Source organism: Halichoeres trimaculatus, unplaced genomic scaffold, assembly GCF_033239565.1.
Source record: "Halichoeres trimaculatus isolate MK-OKI-2021-1 unplaced genomic scaffold, fHalTri1.1 fHalTri1_scaffold_11, whole genome shotgun sequence".
Classification (NCBI taxonomy): Eukaryota; Metazoa; Chordata; class Actinopteri; order Labriformes; family Labridae; genus Halichoeres; species Halichoeres trimaculatus.
Genome location: NW_027437189.1, coordinates 5,277,791 through 5,297,042, shown reverse-complemented (window position 1 = coordinate 5,297,042; position 19,252 = coordinate 5,277,791). Strand labels below are relative to the sequence as shown.

The 19,252-nt window shown below is 42.0% G+C and overlaps 2 protein-coding genes across 7 annotated transcripts; one reads left to right on the top strand and one right to left on the bottom strand.

The window, feature by feature from the left end:
- Positions 1-1,778: 1,778 nt before the first annotated feature.
- nol9 (nucleolar protein 9) lies at positions 1,779-19,034 on the bottom strand. 3 transcript variants are annotated; one of them, XM_074680804.1, is made up of 13 exons: positions 18,959-19,034; positions 8,815-9,344; positions 8,503-8,713; positions 8,259-8,389; positions 8,010-8,145; positions 6,468-6,564; positions 6,236-6,333; positions 5,759-5,926; positions 5,414-5,666; positions 5,210-5,324; positions 4,890-5,064; positions 4,565-4,698; positions 1,779-2,415 (listed from the first exon to the last, which is right to left on the bottom strand). In XM_074680804.1, exons 2-13 carry the CDS (start codon positions 9,289-9,291, stop codon positions 2,305-2,307), a joined length of 2,106 nt encoding a protein of 701 aa, XP_074536905.1. In that variant the 5' UTR covers positions 9,292-9,344; positions 18,959-19,034; the 3' UTR covers positions 1,779-2,304. The 3 variants fall into 3 exon arrangements, with proteins under 3 accessions (XP_074536905.1, XP_074536904.1, XP_074536903.1); XM_074680803.1 differs by lacking the exon at positions 18,959-19,034 and adding an exon at positions 9,984-10,115; XM_074680802.1 differs by lacking the exon at positions 18,959-19,034 and adding an exon at positions 9,700-9,977.
- On the top strand, positions 10,098-19,194 carry zbtb48 (zinc finger and BTB domain containing 48). Of its 4 annotated transcripts, none has more exons than XM_074680799.1 (11): positions 10,098-10,276; positions 12,118-12,848; positions 12,922-13,241; positions 13,328-13,433; positions 14,539-14,631; positions 14,714-14,800; positions 14,885-15,039; positions 15,138-15,274; positions 16,643-16,807; positions 16,884-16,972; positions 17,046-19,194. In XM_074680799.1, exons 1-11 carry the CDS (start codon positions 10,264-10,266, stop codon positions 17,448-17,450), a joined length of 2,301 nt encoding a protein of 766 aa, XP_074536900.1. In that variant the 5' UTR covers positions 10,098-10,263; the 3' UTR covers positions 17,451-19,194. The 4 variants fall into 4 exon arrangements, with proteins under 4 accessions (XP_074536900.1, XP_074536899.1, XP_074536902.1 ...); XM_074680798.1 differs by having other exon boundaries at positions 12,115-12,848; XM_074680801.1 differs by having other exon boundaries at positions 10,129-10,213; positions 12,115-12,848.
- Positions 19,195-19,252: the final 58 nt, after the last annotated feature.

Sequence of the window (19,252 nt, the reverse complement as noted above, 5' to 3'; positions counted from 1 at the left end):
GGCAGCTCCACAGAGGGATTTCTCTTTGCTTTGCACGAGGTCTGGGGAAAACATCTGACCTGACAAAGCCAAAACAATGACTCTGCCAAAATGTAGCTTGTGTTGTGTTTGTGTGCTCCCACCCTCAAATAAAGAGGCGGGGGAGCGAACAAAGACAAGCGAGGGGGCAGAGAGGGGATGTTAAAACAGCCCACTTAACAAATTAGCAATTCTTCCCTGCTGGAGTGGATGTTTACAGCCAAACACTCCTCACACAGCTCCTCCAGGGAGATCGTTTAAAGGTGGAGTTAAAAGCCCTCAGATGGATTTGATTGGTTCTTCATTTTCTTTGGAAAACCAGTAAAAAAAAACACCTGATGTATTTTGTATCACAGGTCAGTGTCTGAACAGGTTTTTCTTGCCCTGGAGACTTTTTCTGAAGGTGAACATCTGCTGCTGTGCAAATAAAAACCTCTACATTTATCTGCTGCCCCCTTGAGGTCAAAATGAGGATGAAGTGTACAATTTTCACACTCACCGGCCACTTTTTTAAGCACACCTGTCCAACTGCTTTTGATGCAAATTTCTTATCAGCCAATCACATGGCAGCAACTCAATGCATTTAGGCATGTAGACATGGTCAAAGCAAGCATCAGAATGGAGAAGAAAGGGGATTTAAGGGACTTTGAACGTGGCATGGTTTTTGGTCTGAGTGTTTCAGAAGCTGCTGATCTACTGGGATTTTAACCCACAACCATCTCTAGGGTTTACAGAGAATGGTCCCAAAAAGAGGAAATATCCAGTGAGCAGCAGTTCTGTGGGACAAAATGCCTTGTTGATGCCAGAGTTCAGAGGAGAATGGACAGACTGGTTGGAGCTGATAGAAAGGCAACAGTAACTCAAATAACCACTGGTTACAACCGAGGTCTGCAGAAGAGCATCTCTGAACACACAACACGTCCAACCTTGAGGCAGATGGGCTACAGCAGCAGAAGACCACACCGGGTGACCCTCCTGTCAGCTAAGAACAGGAAACTGAGGCTACAATTCACACAGCAACACCAAAACTGGACAATAGAAGATTGGAAAAACGTTGCTTGGTCTGATGAGTCTGGATTTCTGCTCCACATTCAGATGGTAGGGTCAGAATTTGGCCTCAACAACATGAAAGCATGGATCCATCCTGCCTTGTATCAACGGTTCAGGCTGCTGCTGCTGGTGTAATGGTGTGGGGGATATTTTCTTGGCTCACTTTGGGTCCCTTAGTACCAACTGAGCATGGTTTAAAGTCCACAGCCTACCTGAGTATTGTTCCTGACCATGTCCATCCCTTTATGAGCACAGTGTACCCATCTTCTGATGGCTACTTCCAGCAGGATAACGCTCCATGTCATAAAGCTGGAATCATCTCAGACTGCTTTCTTCAACATGACAATGAGTTCCCTGTACTCAAATGTCCTCCACAGTCCCCAGATCTCAATCCAATAGAGCACCTTTGGGATGTGGTGGAACGGGAGATTCTCATCATGGATGTTCAGCCGACAAATCTGCAGCAACTGTGTGATGCTATCATGTCAATATGGAGCAAACTCTCTGAGGAATGTTTCCAGGACCTTGTTGAATCTATGCCACCAAGGATTAAGGCAGTTCTGAAGGCAAAAGGTGGTCCAACCCGGTACCTAATAAAGTGGCTCAGTAAAAAGATTTGTGAGTTAACTGACGTAGATGTGAAGGAATATTTAAGTACATCTAAAACTGAATGTTGGATAAACAAAGCACAAACACTCCAAACGTCTCGGCAGGAAGCGTTTTATCCAAAAATACAACTGTCACAAATAAACAAACCACTCAGGGACTACACTGGAATACGATGTCATCATTTTTAAATGGCAGCTGACTGTTTGAAGTTAGCATGGGCGCTTGATCGTTCAACTGAAACAAATATCTACATCGGTGAAAACTTAAAGGAAAGCACCAAAAGTGAAAAGTAAACCATTCTCCTGTGATATACGCCAGGATTTTGTTTTTGTCAACTACAAGAAGACACATGAAACAAAGGTTTTAACTACAGTGTGTGAGATTATGGTCCATGTGACACGAAACAGAAATTCAAAACTCCTTCAGGGTCTTCTTGGATGCGTTGAGGTTGTAAGACATGAGGAAAAGTTTGGAGAAATCCAGGGACACAAAGTCATAGGTGTCGTCCCGTAGAGTCTGTGATACTGGCTGTGAAATGATAAAAACCCTCAGTTCTTCAGGTTTCACAGGTGACGCTGAGAGGCCAGTAAAGGAGGACACCAAACCAGTACGGAGAAGGAAAAGTCTTTATAGTTGACTGGCTCTGGTCATTCCCTTGAAGACGCGCAGCTTTCCCGCACCAGTTAGATTGAAACTGTAATCTGTGGTGACGTACGGCGTCTCGCCTTCAAAGCCGGGCTGGAACAGAGACAAAAAGGCATCATCAAAACGCTTCTCAAAAGCATGTTGCTGAAACATTCAACCCAACCACAACCTGGCCATCTTTGGCTGCTCTGCAGAGGCTTTCAAACTGATTGCATTGCTTTTAGGAACAGTGGTAGCTGAAAAGCTTCTTCTCGGCACATCTTCTTGGCACTTTGGCGCTCATTTATCAATCTTGTGTGGGAATTGGCACAGATCTAGGTGTAAAAATGAGTTTACGGCAACGTTCAGGTGTGATTTATGAAACAGGCCAAACACAGCGTACGCCTGATCAGGTGTTGATAAATGTGGCGGCTGAAAACAGTTGTAATTTAAATAACACACCCCTAAATATTCAAGGTACAGCTGGCCTGAACCCACAGAATTTACAGCATTGAGGGGCGTTTTACCAAAAAAGGAATCTTCTCTGTGCTGGAGATCGACAACGCCATAGCAATCAAGGTAGAAAGACATGACGCCATGCTGTCTGGCAGCCGAAAAAGTGTCGTTAAAGCACAGCTCAGGTCATGCAACAGGCGCCCTATGGCCGTAAGCGCAGCTCTTGCCACTACCAATATGGCCGCTATAGCCGATCTGCTTCATTTACTGTTTCAGAGACAGACGGGAGACTACGTCCATGTTTTGTAAAGTCTATGGTCTAGAAAAGTGGAAAGTTGTCTTTTAAAGACGTGTTCGAGCTCTAAAAGAAGCTGCAGACTCCAGCCTGAACCTGTCACAGACTGAGGAGGGAGTGGAGCTCTCACCAGGCCTGCGTCAGTTTCAATCACAATTTTCTGGCCGATCACTGATCTCTAAAAAGCCTGACCTGCAGATACCGATTTGGGCCGGTACCAGTTTTCTATTTTTTATAACTGACAGCATATACCTTTAATATTCCAATCTTATTTTATTGAAATTCATTGAACAATACCTGTGAAACAATAAAATCTTTATGTTTTAAATTAAAGAACCAATTAAGTGTCCTGAGTTTTAGGTCTCAGAGCAAAAAATAACAATGGCTGGCTGTCAGACCTTCCTGGAGATATTTAAGAATAGTTTTATATGTAAGGATGGGCCGATCACCCATCACCAATCCCCCAAAATTAAGGAAGTTGGCACTGATCAATCAGTGTATGTCTAAATAAAACAATTTCAATACTGCAAACTAGTTCACCTAAAAATTTATCATTAAAAGTTGTTTTGGTGCCTGGCAAAGATGTGTTTTTAATCGTGTACAATTACACACGGGTAGACCGATCTTTATGATTATTTGTACCACGAGACAAGCTGATTGGTTGTGATCCCATATAAATGAACGCCTTTTGTTATGAAATAGTCACTTTTTCACACACAGCTCATGTGAGAAGTAAAATAAAAATCTACACAGTCAATCATGTAATCAATAAAGCTTCCTTAAATAAAACCCAGGCTAAAAGTTTGATCCAGCGTCCTCTGACTGTTCTCTGCAGAGACTTTATCATGGACATGGGAGTGTATTAAAAACTGATAATAGCTGGCAGCTCGCGCTGCTTTTTCAGTAGTGTTGTATTTTATAGATTGGCAGAAGAGTGAAATGTTAGAAATATTTTTGGTGTCATATCTAATTCAACAATCTAAATGTTAATCTGAAACGTTTTGCGCTCCTATGATGTAATAATTCTCCTTCACAGACAGATTTTCCTCGCCACATCGTGCTCCCACTAACATGAAACTTGCGTACACAAACTCAGACCTGGCGTGGGATTTGAGCATACTCACGTTTACTTTCAGATTGATAAATGCCGTTGAAAGGGACATACACACATTTTTTGGCGTACAAACGTTTGATAACGTACCTCATCCCTGAGTGGTTAGTCTTGTGTTAACAACTTTGAAACTCTATGCACATAACTATGAACTGGCAGTCACGTTGTTTTTTTCCTTTTTCTTTTGTGTGTGTTTGTATTCTGTATATTTGAACACGAGTTTATTGTGTATTTGGTCAAAAATGTGTTCTTGGGTATTCTATTACCAACATTTTGATCTTTGCAAATTGAAAAATCTGTCAGTAAAATATTTTAAAAAGCATCATCAGAATGTGAACACTACACTTCTTAAGGTAAAATAATGTTTTTCAGAGAATAAAAGAACAAATCTGTCTTCTCACCTGTGTTGTGAGGACGCAGGAAGGCAACGATTCAGCTCCCAGGAGGAGACAGTTGACCTTACGAAGAATCGAGGGATCAACCGGCGTGAGAAGAAAGTAGAGACCTCGCTCCATGTCGATACCTCGGAGCACACCTGGAAAACAAGACAGGAAATGTCGACCTTTTGGTTTAAAAACAAAGAAATTCCCCTTTAAACCATGTACAAAGGTTAAAACCTTCAGAACACATTTTTTTTGTCTGAAAATAATGATGTAGGTCAAAGTCAGCGGTTAACAGGATCAAGCTTTGTATTTATATGTCATGAGAGTGAGGTGGGAAACTCACCTAAGCCCACACACGGGCAGATCGGTGCCTGGGGAAGCGTGACCGGGCCTCCTCTGCTCGCCACTTTCTCTCCCAGGCAGCAGAGTCCAACCAGACTTGCATTAGCGGCATAAAACATGTGACTGGGAGCGATCTCACAGTGGATCACGCCTAAAGCGATCGCCGAGTGAGGAACCTGGAAGTCACAGGGAGAAAGAAAAATGCTTAACGCTTTGGTGATTCCTGATAAAGATGCGTTATGAAAGTCATTGAACCCAAAATGTCTGAGATTATGAAAAAGAAACAGGAAACACATCATCAGCGTTGGGATCTTCATGTACCTGGTATGGGGTGAGGCTGTGTAAGGGTCTAACTGGTCCAGGGTCAGCAGACTGCATCTTACTCAAATACGCCAGCAGTGACAGCTCTCTGTGCTCGTTACTGCGCTGGTGTTTCCTGTGAAACACAAACCAACACATATAGAGCTGTGAAACTTTAAGGTTTTGTAGTTTAATGTCTTTGCTCTGTGGTGGAGGTGCACTCACGCTGTCCCCTGGCGTCCCACGCCCTGAAACTCTGACTGTACATTCAGGTGGATGTAGCTCCTGGGGGGAGCTTGGCTCTCTGTAAACTCATCCAGAGCAGTTTGAGCTGCGGGGTGTGTCTGACATCCGTGTGCCGTCCTCAGGAAGTCTGGGGTGAGGACGGGACACTGGGTGATGCCGCCATGACTGAGCTGGACCACATGTGAGACGGGGAAGAAGCGGATCATGTCGACCAGGAGCTGAAATCCAAATCCTGCAGAGGGAAAGGTTCACAGAGTTTCTGTCATCACTTTTACAGTCACTCGTGTTATGTTACTTGTGCTCTAGAGGGGAACCTGAGCTGACCTTTGACCCAGCCCATGGTGTTGATAACCACAGGAGTTTCTCGGCTTGGGGAGCGTCTTCGCCACAGAGACTTCAGCGATTCCAGGTAGCGCTCCAAGTCTGCCTCACATGATGTTAGACCGTAGTAGATCATGTTTTCTGGTGCTCTCTGATGTGTGAAAGGAGGACCTGGGGAAGAATTCAGCATTAGTCTTCTCATCCAGTTTCACACAAACAGGACAAAAACATAATCATTTTTGCAGCCCACTAACTCCTTTACATTTCTGTTTTTAAACAACTTGGTAAATTTCTTAAAATGTTGAACTTTTCCTTTAACTCTAGTCATGCTTATTTATGCAGGATTTTGTCACTTATGTGAGTGTTATGCAAAGCAACATTTTATTCTCAAGCAGATAAAAAAATTCAATAAAGAATTCTGGGATGAAATGAAAAGATATTAAAGAGTAAATACTGAATAAGAAAAGGACACCAACGTACCAAGAAGAGGCTCTTTGACGGTCAATAGGGAGAGACAACCAGCAGGAGTGAACTCTGTTTGACCGAGGTCTCCTTCCAAATAATCTACACTGGCAGTACTACACACACAAACACAAAAAAACAAGAGTCTTATCCTGTATGTTCAACTCAGTTTTGCAGTCAATTACTACAAAAAACACTATTTATAAAAATTTAACAAACAAATACATAATATGTTTGGATGAGAACTTACTGGTTTAGTAAGGTGTTGATGAGGAAGCGTATAAATGTTGATTTGCCCACATTCTTGGTGCCACATACGAGGATAACCGCACAACCGTCAAAGTCGCCTGAATAAATAACATAACATAATCCATCACTCGCTCCACAAAAATGAAATTCACAGAGTTACAGCAGCAAAATTTGCTCATGTGTTTGTCTGGAGACCCTACATGTAACCATGGCTGCATTGTTTACATGTGAAATCAGCTGTTAGCAGCCTGTAGCGTGTCAATGCTAAATGGTGCAAGGCCGGATGTTTCCCACAAGGTGAGGAGAAGGAGGTGAGGACGACGTGCTGGTTCTCAGGTGTGAGCTGAGAAGTGACGACATGGACCTGTCCTGCCATCCATCGTTATTGGGAACGTAAGATCTATCTCCGATAAGATGGACGAGCTAGCTGTGCTAACCCAGCAACAGAGGGAATACCAGAAGACAGAAAAGCATGATGCTATTTACAGACATGGCTAACAGAGCTAACATTAGTTGACACAAGTTGTTATCATCTATTTTCTCATGGACCTTTTTGCACTTTCTATACACTTTCTTACTTTTGTTTCCTTGATTGCTGCTGTGATTCCTCCTGAATTTCTCCTTGGGGATAACAAAAAATTAATTCTATTCTATTCTATAATATTCTATCTCATAAGTATTTGCACATATTAAGCACTATATAAAGGTAAAAAGTCTCCTGAAAGGGGTGGGACATCTCCACCAGTTTGTTCAGTCTTATTTGTCTTGCCCATTCACAACATGTGAAACCCCTTCCATGTGACATTTGTGTCCAGTGTTAGCTCAGTTAGCGTCCTCTCCCGTCTCAGTGAAGACAGATCTCGCCTCCTTCTCCTCAGGAAACACTGGGCTTAGTACCTATCCGGTTAGAATCCACATGCTAAGGGCTGCTAACAGCTGCTCTTTTGCGTAAACAATGAGACTATGGGTACACTTAGGATCCCCAGACAAACCCAGGAACAAAAATAATAAAAACACTACTGCAGGCAAAACCAGTTTGGTGTCCATGGCCAAAAAATGAGCCGTAAAAAGTATGTACAGTCTCCAAATGCAAAAATGACTTAAAATACAGGAAAAGGTAAATAAAAAGGAAAAGGAAGGGAGCGCTGATGACACTTTAGTAGCAGACTTTTATTTGTGTTTCTTAAGGAGTAAGATTCATGTGTTTGGACTACCTCTGTCATTCACACATTTGTGTCTGTACTGTATTTTTGATGTCCTTTGACTTTTCATTTGATGCTTTAAAAGTTATAATGGCACAGGGAAAAGAAAGTTAAAAGATTGCCATTTACAAATTAAAACATGTTCATCCTTAAATCTGATGTGTTTTTGGTTGTTTTTAGAGTTTCAGAGGTAGAATGACCAAAATTATTGACTTTTTGCCTGTTCAGCATTCCTTTTAATTGTACATAATTAAGTCAGCTAAACATCTTGAGTCTGTGCATCAAAGCTTCTGAAGATCTGCACACAATGTAAAACTATGTATAGATGTCCATCTACTTACCTTTGCATGCATTGACGACTGTGTTGAGAGCCTCTCTGTAGCCCTTAGTCATTTTCAGGCCCTCTACAGTGCTGACCAGAGGAATCATCCCCAGACCGTTGAGTGGAGTGTCCAGAACAGCTGACATGAGTTCACTCTGAAAAGAACCAGGGGGAAAAAAACAATCAGACACAGGAACTAACCCTGACATTTACCTGGACAAGACTTCTCCAAATCAACTACTAACTTTATGCAACTTTGTTAACTTACCACTGGAGGACTGAACAGTTCACCAAAATCAGGGAAGCTTGAGAGATACCGGGTGAGAGGTGTCTCCATGGGCTCCAGTAGAATGACGGACGAGTTTGGCTTTATTTTTTTTAACAGCTTTTTACACGACACTGTAAAAGAAAAGAAAAGATACACACTCATGAGATGTAAAGATGGGAAAATAAATTAAATCTTCCTCAAATATCCCAATCTTTCACACACCGGTGAGCACTTATGTGTTTACCTGACGGCAGATACTGTCTGAGAATAACTGAGGCGTCTGTTCTGTCCTCTCTGCTTTGAGGAGAGCTTTCCAGCGCTCTGATGCTGAGTGGACAGTGTGAAGCTGGAGAGAATAAGGGATAAGACTGCTGGCCTTCTTCTATAGTGAACCCCATCACCTCTACCCGACCTAATAGACTGGTCAGAAAGCACTTTCCTCGGAAACACAGGGTCTGCAGGAAGGAAATGTTTCATCAGAAATAAACAATAACACAAGTGGTTATAATGAAGCTACTTTCACCTCAGATTGATGCTTAAACACTGGGACATGTACCTGATTCTCCTGCATGACAAGCACAACATGGTTCTTTCGATCATCTCTCTCTGCACAGAAATGAAGAGCCTCTCCCTCCAGTCTACCTGGCTTTATATCATCCATATCACCTGAGCTCTCAATGCCATTCCTTTCGTGGGATTGGCAGTAATCTTTCCAGTCCTGAGAGTCATCAGACTCATCGCCCATCGTAAACGCTGAGCTCCCATTAGCCTGTGCGTACGACTTCTTCAGCCCAGATTGAAGAGAGTTCTTTTTCTTGGTGTTAGTCACTGGCTTTGCCTGTTTCTTCAGTCTCTTTACTGATCCTTTTTTCTTCTTCACAGTCGCCTGGTGCTCCTGGATCACTTTAGCCATGACAGTGCTGGAGTTGAGGTCTGAGGAAGTGATGGGGGGTCTGCTGCGTCTGCCTCTGACATCCTTCCACTTCTGGGACTTGGCCTGGGCTTTGACCTGTGTGGGTTTGCTCACCTTCATGATTGTGATGTCAGATATTACTCATGTAGGTGCTGAAGGTAAACAAAGGGGGCCTGCATAGAGATAAACATGCAATCAAACATATGCGACAACAATAATAATGTTTATCATCACATGAGCAGTAAGGTCAGTTAAATGAATAACATGCTAACGACAGGTTCACAATTAGATTGCTGTTAAAAGGCTAAGTTAAGCTGACTGCTTTAATGAAACTACAAAGCTTCAGATAAATTTATTTTACAAAGGGAGACTGCGTTTAAAATAACTGCACACACTAAATATGAAGTCGATACAGATGTCAGACAACAAAGCAACGCAGATTTTAAACTTGGTGTGAAGTTAACGAAGCTAACGTCACTCGAGCTAACTGCTAGCAGATGTTCTGCTAATAAAATGAAGGAAACTTACCCCTCCGCCTCAGTTATTCTGTAGACTTGTGTATATGAACCTTGAGGATTTTCTAAATGTACAGAGGTTAAATTTGGGCAAAATAAACCAAATAAGCTGCCTAACTGTCACTGTAATAGCACTAGCTGATGTGCTAGCTATACATGTGTGAGCCACAAACAGACGCCGCTTACAGTTGGTCGATTATGTGTTACCCGGAGTTTCATTAAGTACGAAAGGCTCATAACAAAAAATGTATTAACAACATGTAGATACATAAAAAGCCAATTTAAATGAATAAATACCCAAAAAGTTTGTAGGAGCGTTTTAATGCCGTAAATTTAACGTTAACGTCGTGTAATTGTAGGTTAAATAACGGACAACCAAAATCTTTCCCGGAGTTCGGTCGCGTCCGTATCGTCACTTCCTCCTACAGTTTATAGGGGCCTACAAGAAACGAAAAGAAGCAGCTTGAAGCTACATTTTTAAACTTTTCTCCGTTTTCAAGGAAAATTGAGCAGCCACGATCAAGCAAGTGAGCATTAATCATCACTTCTCGTTGTTATTGCGGATGTGACTCTGAAGATGCAGCCGTCGGGTAGGTGCTGTGCTAAGGGAGCGTCATAAAATATGTGCTAGGAAATAAACGTTGAGGTGCGTAGGTAGAAAGGGGTTTGCAGGAGTCCACAGACTCAATTTTAGAGTCATACTAACAGTTGGAAAATTAACGTAACTGTAAAGGCTCTGTTTCTATGGCCAATATTGTTAATTTCCAAGCTATTACGGACAATAATGAAGCTAAGCTGCATTTTGATGAAATTGATGGGGCAGATGATATCAAGCTCTTTAAATATTCATTTTTTTTTCTAAATATAAGCTTTTAAAGACATTTTAAGGCAATATTCTTGTGTATAAGCATTCTTAGCTGTGACATTACACTTTAAAGGGAGTTAGCATTTAAATAGCTGCAAACAGCAGGGTGAGGGGTTGCAAACTTGAAGTGGTGATGACATTTTTACATAACAAAAACAATTATTTAAGCTTCTATTTTTCTCTGGTTTTTTTTACTATTTGTCAATTATAAATTTTAAGGTTATTATAAACAAAAAGATAAGAGAAACCTCCCTGCCATAGCACAGGTTGACACTGGGAGAGTTTGAAATAATCTTAACAAATATGGAACAAAAAATATTTTAAGAGCATAGTATGACTTTCTTGCTCAGCATGGTTTCACTTTGCCTGTTGGGTGGTGGACTCGATGTGATCTCCATGCTTTGATACAATTGTGTTGCATTTGGATAAAGCCCAAGCTCTCATACCTATTTAACTCACAGAGTAGTTAGCATCAATTTTGCGGTGAAAAAAAAATCACCATGGGATTAATGTTGGATTTTGGAAAAACATGGATAGAAAACAAAAATATTGTTAAGCATTAATAGCAACTAAGAGACAAAAATGGTATAAGGTAGATTTTTTTTCTCATTAAAATTCTAAAAAAAAAAAAAAAAAAAAAAGTTTTATTTTTTATTTTTTAAATTTGGATCAAATTAGTGCTCCAATTTTTCAGATCCAAAAAGCCAGAAATTGGATTTTTTTTAAGCAAATTGATTGATTTTCAAAGTGGCTTCTATTTCATTTTCTTTCAGATTATTTATCAGTGTACTTAACATTTCAGTTCCAAGAATATACCTATAAATGTTGAGAAAGGGTAGCTAGCAGGCAGAGATGAGTTCAAATGATGTGCAGATGTAATGAAAGACACATTAATGTAACTGAATGCAGAACTACTTGAGGGTAATAGAGGACAAAAAAAAGTTTATTTATTTATTTATTTATTTAACCTTTATTTAACCAGATAAAAACCCAGTAAGGTCTGGATCTCTTCTGCAAGAGTGACCTGGCCAAGAGGTCTGCAGCACATGTGACAATTAATGAATAGATACAGTGAAAGAACGCTATAAATGAGCAATGTGAACAATACTTTAAAATAAATCAAAAATAAATTACAGAATAAATTGCTAGAGGTTGAAAGGATAAAAGATAGTTTCAAGCAATAGAAGGGGATTTTGCACCTACTTGGTAAATATTAACATGCTTTAGGAACAGAAAAACTGAAAAAAAAAAAAACATTTAGCCTCTGAAAGATACGCATTTTGCTTTACTTTGAAAAAATGAACCATCTTTGGGTTTTGAAGTGGTGCAACATCTAAACAAGAAATGAGAAGATCTCACCTCCAACTCCATAAATATTATGATTAATGTTTTATTCACATTTAAGTGTCAAAAAATTGATAAAGGAAATATATTAGGAAAATGACCTGATAAATGTATATTTTCAAGGTTAAAAATATTAGTGTTTCAGCCAAACAAAATTAGATGTTTTGTAGTTTTAATTATATGTAAACAAACAATCTGAGGCCTGTGTTTCTCCTGCAGCAGCAGCAGCAGTCAGCTCTGAACCAGGAGGAATGCCTGCAGCAGACAGCAGCCACGCACAGCAGGTCATGTCTTTACTGAACCAGCAGAGGGCAGTAGGGAAGTTCTGTGATGCTATGCTGAATGTTGGAGGTGGAGTGGTCTACCTTGCCCATCGCAACATCCTGGCCTGTTTCAGCGACCTCTTCCAGCTCCAGTCGAGCATGCCGGCAGCTCCATGCACAGAGTTCTGCCTCAGAGAGTGTCCCAACGACGGCCTGGAGCTGCTCCTGAACTTTGTCTACACCGGGGAGCTGAAGCTGGATGCTGAAAACCTGGACAAGGTGCAGCAAGCGGCAGCCAGCCTGTGTGTTCCTGATGCTCTCACACTCTGTCAGCAGTTCAAGGACGCACCTGCAGATCCTGCCCCTTTGAAGCGTAAAAGAGGGAGACCGAGAAAGTCTGCACCAGACACAACCCCGTCCTGTTCGGTTAAAGAGGAGAGCTTACTCTGTGCTGCAAAAGATGAGTCCTGCTCTGATGCTGCTGCTCCTGCTGGGAATTCAAACACTGCCACCACGACTACAACTCGCTCTGGTCGTGTCGTGAAGGGTCCAAGACGGCTGGTGACGGATGAAAGCACAAACACTGGATTTACAGCTCCAGAGAGAGATTGTGGGAATGCTCCAGGTGTTGAATCGGAAAGCGGTGATGTGGAAAACAAAAATCAAGAACAGCAACGTGGAGAAACAGAGGTAGAAGAAATAAATACAGATTTTAATGTAACTCTAAGTGAGCTTTATAACACTCACCTTTTGCTTTCTGCAGGTGACAGAGTTGCAGATCGACCTCAGTGACAAAAGCATGAGCCATGTGCTTCAGGATGTAGAGGAGGAGGAGGAGGAGGAGGATGTGGCGGAGGGTCTTGAGGTGATGAGTGAAGAAACAGACGAGGAGTACGTCCCGCCTGCAGAGCCCAGCTCTTTAGCACCATCAGTCTCAACAACACGAAAGCGCAGAGTTGTGAGTAAAACAGAGAAGAAGGAGAACGGTGAGACGGTGGAAGACAACTCCAAGAAGGACTGTGTGCAGTGTCCAGTGTGTGCCAAATCCTTCAAGAGTAAATATTACCTCAAAGTCCACAACAGGTAGAAGAAATCAATGAGTCAATGAGTGCAGCATTTTTCATTCAAACTTATGCTCAAGGTTTGAGTTCATTTGTGTTTTTTCTCAGGCGACATACAGGTGAGAGACCTTTTGGGTGCCTTAAATGTGGAAAGAGGTACTTCAGGAAGGAGAACTTGTTGATTCATGAGATCAGAGACTGCTCGAAAGTCCACGTAAGTAGCGAAGAAGAACAACACTGCAAAAAACAGAAATTTGATCAAGTGTTTTTGTCTTGTTTTAAGTAAAAAATGTCTTATTTGAATAGAAACCAATAGAAAAATCCTTTATTTATCCCAAGGGGAAATTCAGGAAGAGTCACAGCAGCAAGAAAGTGTATAGAAGGTGCAAAACGGTTCATAAGAAAATAGCTGCTGACAGCTTGTCCATCATTGTCCAGTCAGCCAGCCTCCACCTCCACAGGGTCCAGGACTGAGCTTCTTCAGCAGTCTGTTCAGTCTCTGTCTCCTGGATCCTGTCTGCTCACAGCAGGTGAAGCTCTTCCAATGTGGCGTTGGTGTCTGGTGTTAGCGCCTTTAGCCATGTCTGTGAATAGCATTATGCTACTCTGCCTTCTGGTATTCCCTCTGTTGCTGGGTTAGCATGGCTAGCTCGTCCATCTTATTGGAGATAGATCTTACGTTCCCAATAACCATGGATGGAAGGACAGGTCCTTGTCGTCACTTCTTGGCTCACACCTGAGAACCAGCACGTCGTCCGCACCTCCTTCTCCTCACCTTGTGGGGAAACATCTGGCCATGCACCAGTTAGCAGCTGATTTCACATGTAAACAATGCAGCCATGGTTACATGTAGGATCTCCAGACAAACACAGAAGAAAAAGTAGTGAAAATATCACTGAAGACAAAAACAGTTTGGTGTCCACAACCAACAAATGAACCGTACAAAGAAATGAAATAAAAAATTACAGGCAGCCACAACGGGGTGGCGCCTAGCATTATTACACTTGATATGAGCCACATTCACTTGATCAGTCCAGAAAAATGTCTTGTTTGAAGTTACTCAAAGACTAAACTGAGGTCTGCATTGCTTGTAACAAGTAAAAAAATCTGCCAATGGAACAAGAAAACTTTGCTCGAAAACTTGCTTAAAACTGGAATAATGTCTTAACAACTTTTTTCATGTCTAAAAGACAAAAAATACATTTTTTTTAACTTAAAATAAGACAAAAACACTTGATAAGATTTCAGTTTTTTGCAGTAAAATTAACAAAATGAATGTGATTCTCGAAAGTATAAAGTCTGTTGTGTGAAATTAACAGACACTGAGCTGTGTGACGTGCTCGGCAACATTCAGTGGGAAGGAAGAGCTGCGTTTGCACGTCGTCTCTCACACAGGAGAGATGCCCTACAAGGTACCATCAACGCAACAAAAACAGAGTAAGCAAAGCAAACAATCCATGAATACGAAGGCTGAAGAAATATTTACCTCCACAGTGTCAAACCTGCACAGAACAATTTATGTACAAGAAGAACCTGACGACTCACTTGATGAAGATCCACGGTCATCCCAAACCACACGCAGTGAGTTTTCTAGACTTATATACTCTGCATCCAGTCTGTGAATGCCTGTGTTAATCATGGAGTTATCCTATTGTTTGACTCCAGTGTCCTCAGTGCCCAAAAACCTTCCTAACTAAGACCGAGCTGCGAGTGCATGAAGCAGCCAAACACAGAGGAGAGAAGCCGTTTGTGTGTGAGGAGTGTGGTCATCGAGCGACCAGTCGGAACGGTCTGCAGATGCACATCAAAGCCATTCACAGGTACTAAAACACGTCTTTCCTGTCTGTCACAGCATGTTTGGTTTCAGAAAACGCATCTGAAAAATGTGTTTACCTGAGTTGTTGATGTTGTCTCCCAGAAACGAGCGCCCCTTCGTGTGCAGCTTATGCGGCCATGCGTTCTCCCAGAAGAACAACCTGAACATGCACCTGCGGATACACAGCGGCGAGCGGCCGTACCAGTGTCATCTGTGTGGGAAAACTTTCAGGACACAAGGTAACAGCTGCTCCTCTTGATCTGATGCAGATTTAGAAGAAAATAGCTTTAAAGGGGACATATCATGCTTGTTTCTCCTTTTCACTAAGCCAGACTAGGATGCCTGTAAAGCATTTCTGCCCTCAGTATAAGTCATTTAGTTCCTTCATTGCCCCACAATAGCGTTCTCAATATCCTCATTTTAGGCCATTCTGAAGATCTCGTTGAAACGCTCCGTTTGGAGAATGACCTCCAGTAACCTCGCAACGTCACAGCCCTTTGTGCTCTGATTGGTCAGTTCTATCAGAGGGGCGGAGGGGGTAGAGCCAGGGGGCGGTTTTTGCAGCATGGCAGTATATTCAAAATCGCCATATTGGATGGGGCAGACCGAGTGAGTTTGCTGTTTGCCAAAACTTCACCGTAAGGCACTGATAGCAGTAATAAAACGGCAGAGTGTAGGATACGTCCTTTTGTATTGGACCCCGAGTCAGACCCGGACGGTTCTGCAGCTCAGGAGGAAGAAAATCCACCTGGACACAGATCATCTCAGGATGCTTCAGTGAGGTGAGTCAAACCGGTACTGTAACATGTATAGTTTATACGTGGAAATATAGGCAGACTTCACCAATAAACTATTTCTATAACAGGGCTCCATCCTGCTCCTTCACTTTTCTCTGTCTGTTTTATCCATCATGCTGAAAGTGTAGTCTAAAGATCGCCTCTACCGTCAGTTCGTCACTATGTTATTACCGCAGCATTATTGTGGTCCAGGTTCACAGTGCATGTCAGAACAAGCATGCAAATATCACAGTCTCACAAGTATTACGACGTCTGCTAAAACTGAAGTGTTTTAACTGCTAATTCACCATGTAAAGCCGAGCTGCTCAGCAGAGCAGAGTCCCTGCATCCAGCATCTGAGGTGGGAAACTTGGCTCTTGGTGGGTGTATCCCTCGGTGGTGGTTGTGTGACTAACTGACATCACAGAGGAGGAGCTGCTTTATCAGATTACTCCAATGAAAAGAAAGGATCCTCGTGTTGTCACGAAGGTCGATATCTTGCGGCCAAATGGCAATGACCTATTTTCAGAGGCATCAAATCTCGTTCTAGGAAATCAGGAAAAATAGAAATCTAATTTTTGGAAATTCAGGGGGTGTAAGGTCTTGTTTTCAAATTTATTATATTATATGTAAGTATTAAATCAGGGATCAGCATGATATGTCTCCTTTAAAGATTCACTATAACGCAAAATAAGATTGTGAAGTCTAGTCTCAGTATGCATCTTTTTTCTTCTTGTTCAGCTCTGTACAAAAACACTTTATAAGCCCTAACTCTCCTGTTACTGAAGCAGACATAATTAAGTTTCTAAACGTCCAACTTTCTCCTTCCAGCCAGTCTCGATAAACACAACCGGACACACACCGGTGAGCGTCCCTTCAGCTGTGAGGTGTGTGAGCAGCGTTTCACAGAGAAAGGGGCTCTCCTCCGACACAAGGCCAGCAAGCACGAGGAGGGACGACCTCACTGCTGTCATATTTGTGGGAAAACCTTCAAAGGTTAGTTTGATGAAAGCCGAGTTTGCTTCCAGTATTTTACAAAATACAGGCTCATGTTTTCTCTTCCCTTCTCCAGCCAAGGAGCAGCTTCGAGTCCATCTGCGTCGTCATAAAGGGATGAGGAAGTTTGCGTGTTTGGACTGTGGCTACAAGTTCACCAGACAGGTGGGATCATTAAAACACAACAGGTGATAAAAACACACCGTCCACACTTTCTGACTCTTCACTTTGTCTCCAGGCTCACCTGAGACGACACGTCTTAATCCACAAACGCACAGAGAACTACAACCCCCGTCAGAGGAAGCTGAGGAACGTGATCGTACAGGAAGTGGACAACAGTCCTAAAGCAGCAGATCCCTCTCTGATCACAGGGGACACAGACTATAACCCTGAGATTGACAACATCCAGGAACCCACGAACACAGAGCCCAGCTTAACAACAACAACAGGCCTCAGCTCCAGCTGCATAGTGAGGGTGGTGATTGAGCCCAGGGGGGCGGTGATAGAGGAGGGGCATGTGGAGGCAGGGGACGGTTTCTCTGTCCAGGGGGTGTTACAGCAAACACAGCTGGAGAGTGAGGCCTACGAGTCTACGATAGATATGGAGGGGATAGTTGAGGATATGACAGAGGATAAGACCTGAAGATTAAAGACCAGAGACTGCGTGAAATCCTGTAGCTGTGTGAGCCACTTCCTGGATGATGGCGCATGCTGCTAAAAATCAAGCCTTGTAGATCTGCTGACAAAGAAACTTCAAGAACATGTGCTTTTATTTGTTATTACATGAACTGAACTGCATGCTTGTGAACGCTGCTCTGTGTAAGAATATCCTCTACTGTTTCTTTTTTTGCACAACCTGCAGCTCAAATATAGAAAAAAACAGCAACCAGCGTTTATTTTTACCACTAAGTGATGAAATTTGTGATATTAACTATTGAGGTTGGTATCTGGAAATGTAAGGATCCCCATCTGGGTCAAAATACTTTTGTTAAAACTCTTGGGAAGAGATTTTTGAAACACTTTCTGAAACACTGAAATTACTTAGTATCATTTCAGTTTGAGCTACAGAAACAAACAATAAACTGTTTCTGTCTCTGTGAAGTTGCAAGCCAGTTTCTGAAATGATGGGGGTTGCCAAATATTGGAAAGGGAGGGAGCAAATTCATGTATAACCTAAGACTTCATACTGTCTCAACAAAAAAAATCACATACTTTTGTGTGTACTAGTAAAGACAGAAGCTACATGGACCAAAACTGCTTTTTGAACCTGGCTGTAAACATCTTTATTTGTGCTGGAAATATTTACATTTGACATGGGATCTAATGGGGGATTCCTTCACTTTTGGTGCCACCCCCAAGTGGACACTCGAGGAACTGCAGGTTTTTGCACTAGCTTTATTTCAAACCAAGTAGCAACCTTTGCTCAAAAATTATTAGGTAACTGTAACTGAAAAACTGAGAACTTGGGTTGGGTTGTTGAGTGTCGGCTTAAGTCTTGCTCTGAGGGTAAAGGAAACCATGCCAACACTAAGCCCCTAAAAATAGCTCAAATAAACAATTTTACAGTCAGGTACAAGCAATAATTTAAGTTTCAATGGCTAATTTCATCAGTAACACACACTGTATGGAGTGCATTGTTTTTTAAGTGGCCGTCAAGAAAATATTAAGTTCTCGAGTTTACCCAATCAGAGGTGCAGCTCATTTGACTGACAGGTCTGGTACCCTATAGTTGTCAGGGAGGTGGCTCAAAGCCCGCCTCCTGAGTCAGCAATTCCACCGAGGCTGCCTCTGACGGAAAGCTTCATTATTCTGTATCAGGAGCAGACAGATACTGTCATGTACGCTTCGTCAATGTTTTATACATTTTGTGGTCCACCTAAAAGCCTTAACTACCCCCCTGACCATTAATTATCCCAATACTAACTTCAATGATGTTTTAAAAACAGTCTCAGTGGTCCAACGGCAGTTAGCGTTCTATGGCGATGAGTCATTGCCTTTCTGTTATAGTGAACATGAAACTGGGCTCATTCGGCTCTCTTCCTTCTCTGACGCACCTTTAAAAATTAACAAAATATCACAATTTGCTGCTATCATTATCTCTCTCATGGCTTCAGTTTCTTTTAGCGACCAGAAACCTTAAGTTTTACTCACCTGCTCTGCTGCCCTCGCTAGGTAGCTGCCGTCGTTAGCCTGCCGAATTAGCATGCTAACCGAAACTGACGTTTCGATGCTAACGGTTAACCTACCTTACTGTCCAGTGTGTGAAAAAGCAGATTCGTTACTCTTTTCTATTTTATGATTAATTGAAGCTAACACGACTGTCTGGTTTGAGACTGATTATTTTTAATATGAGACACAAAATAAAACACATTTGGTGTGTAATTTTTTTAGCTAAAGATATACATTTGTTGGAAAACACATCAAGTCAGATTTTTACATTTAAGC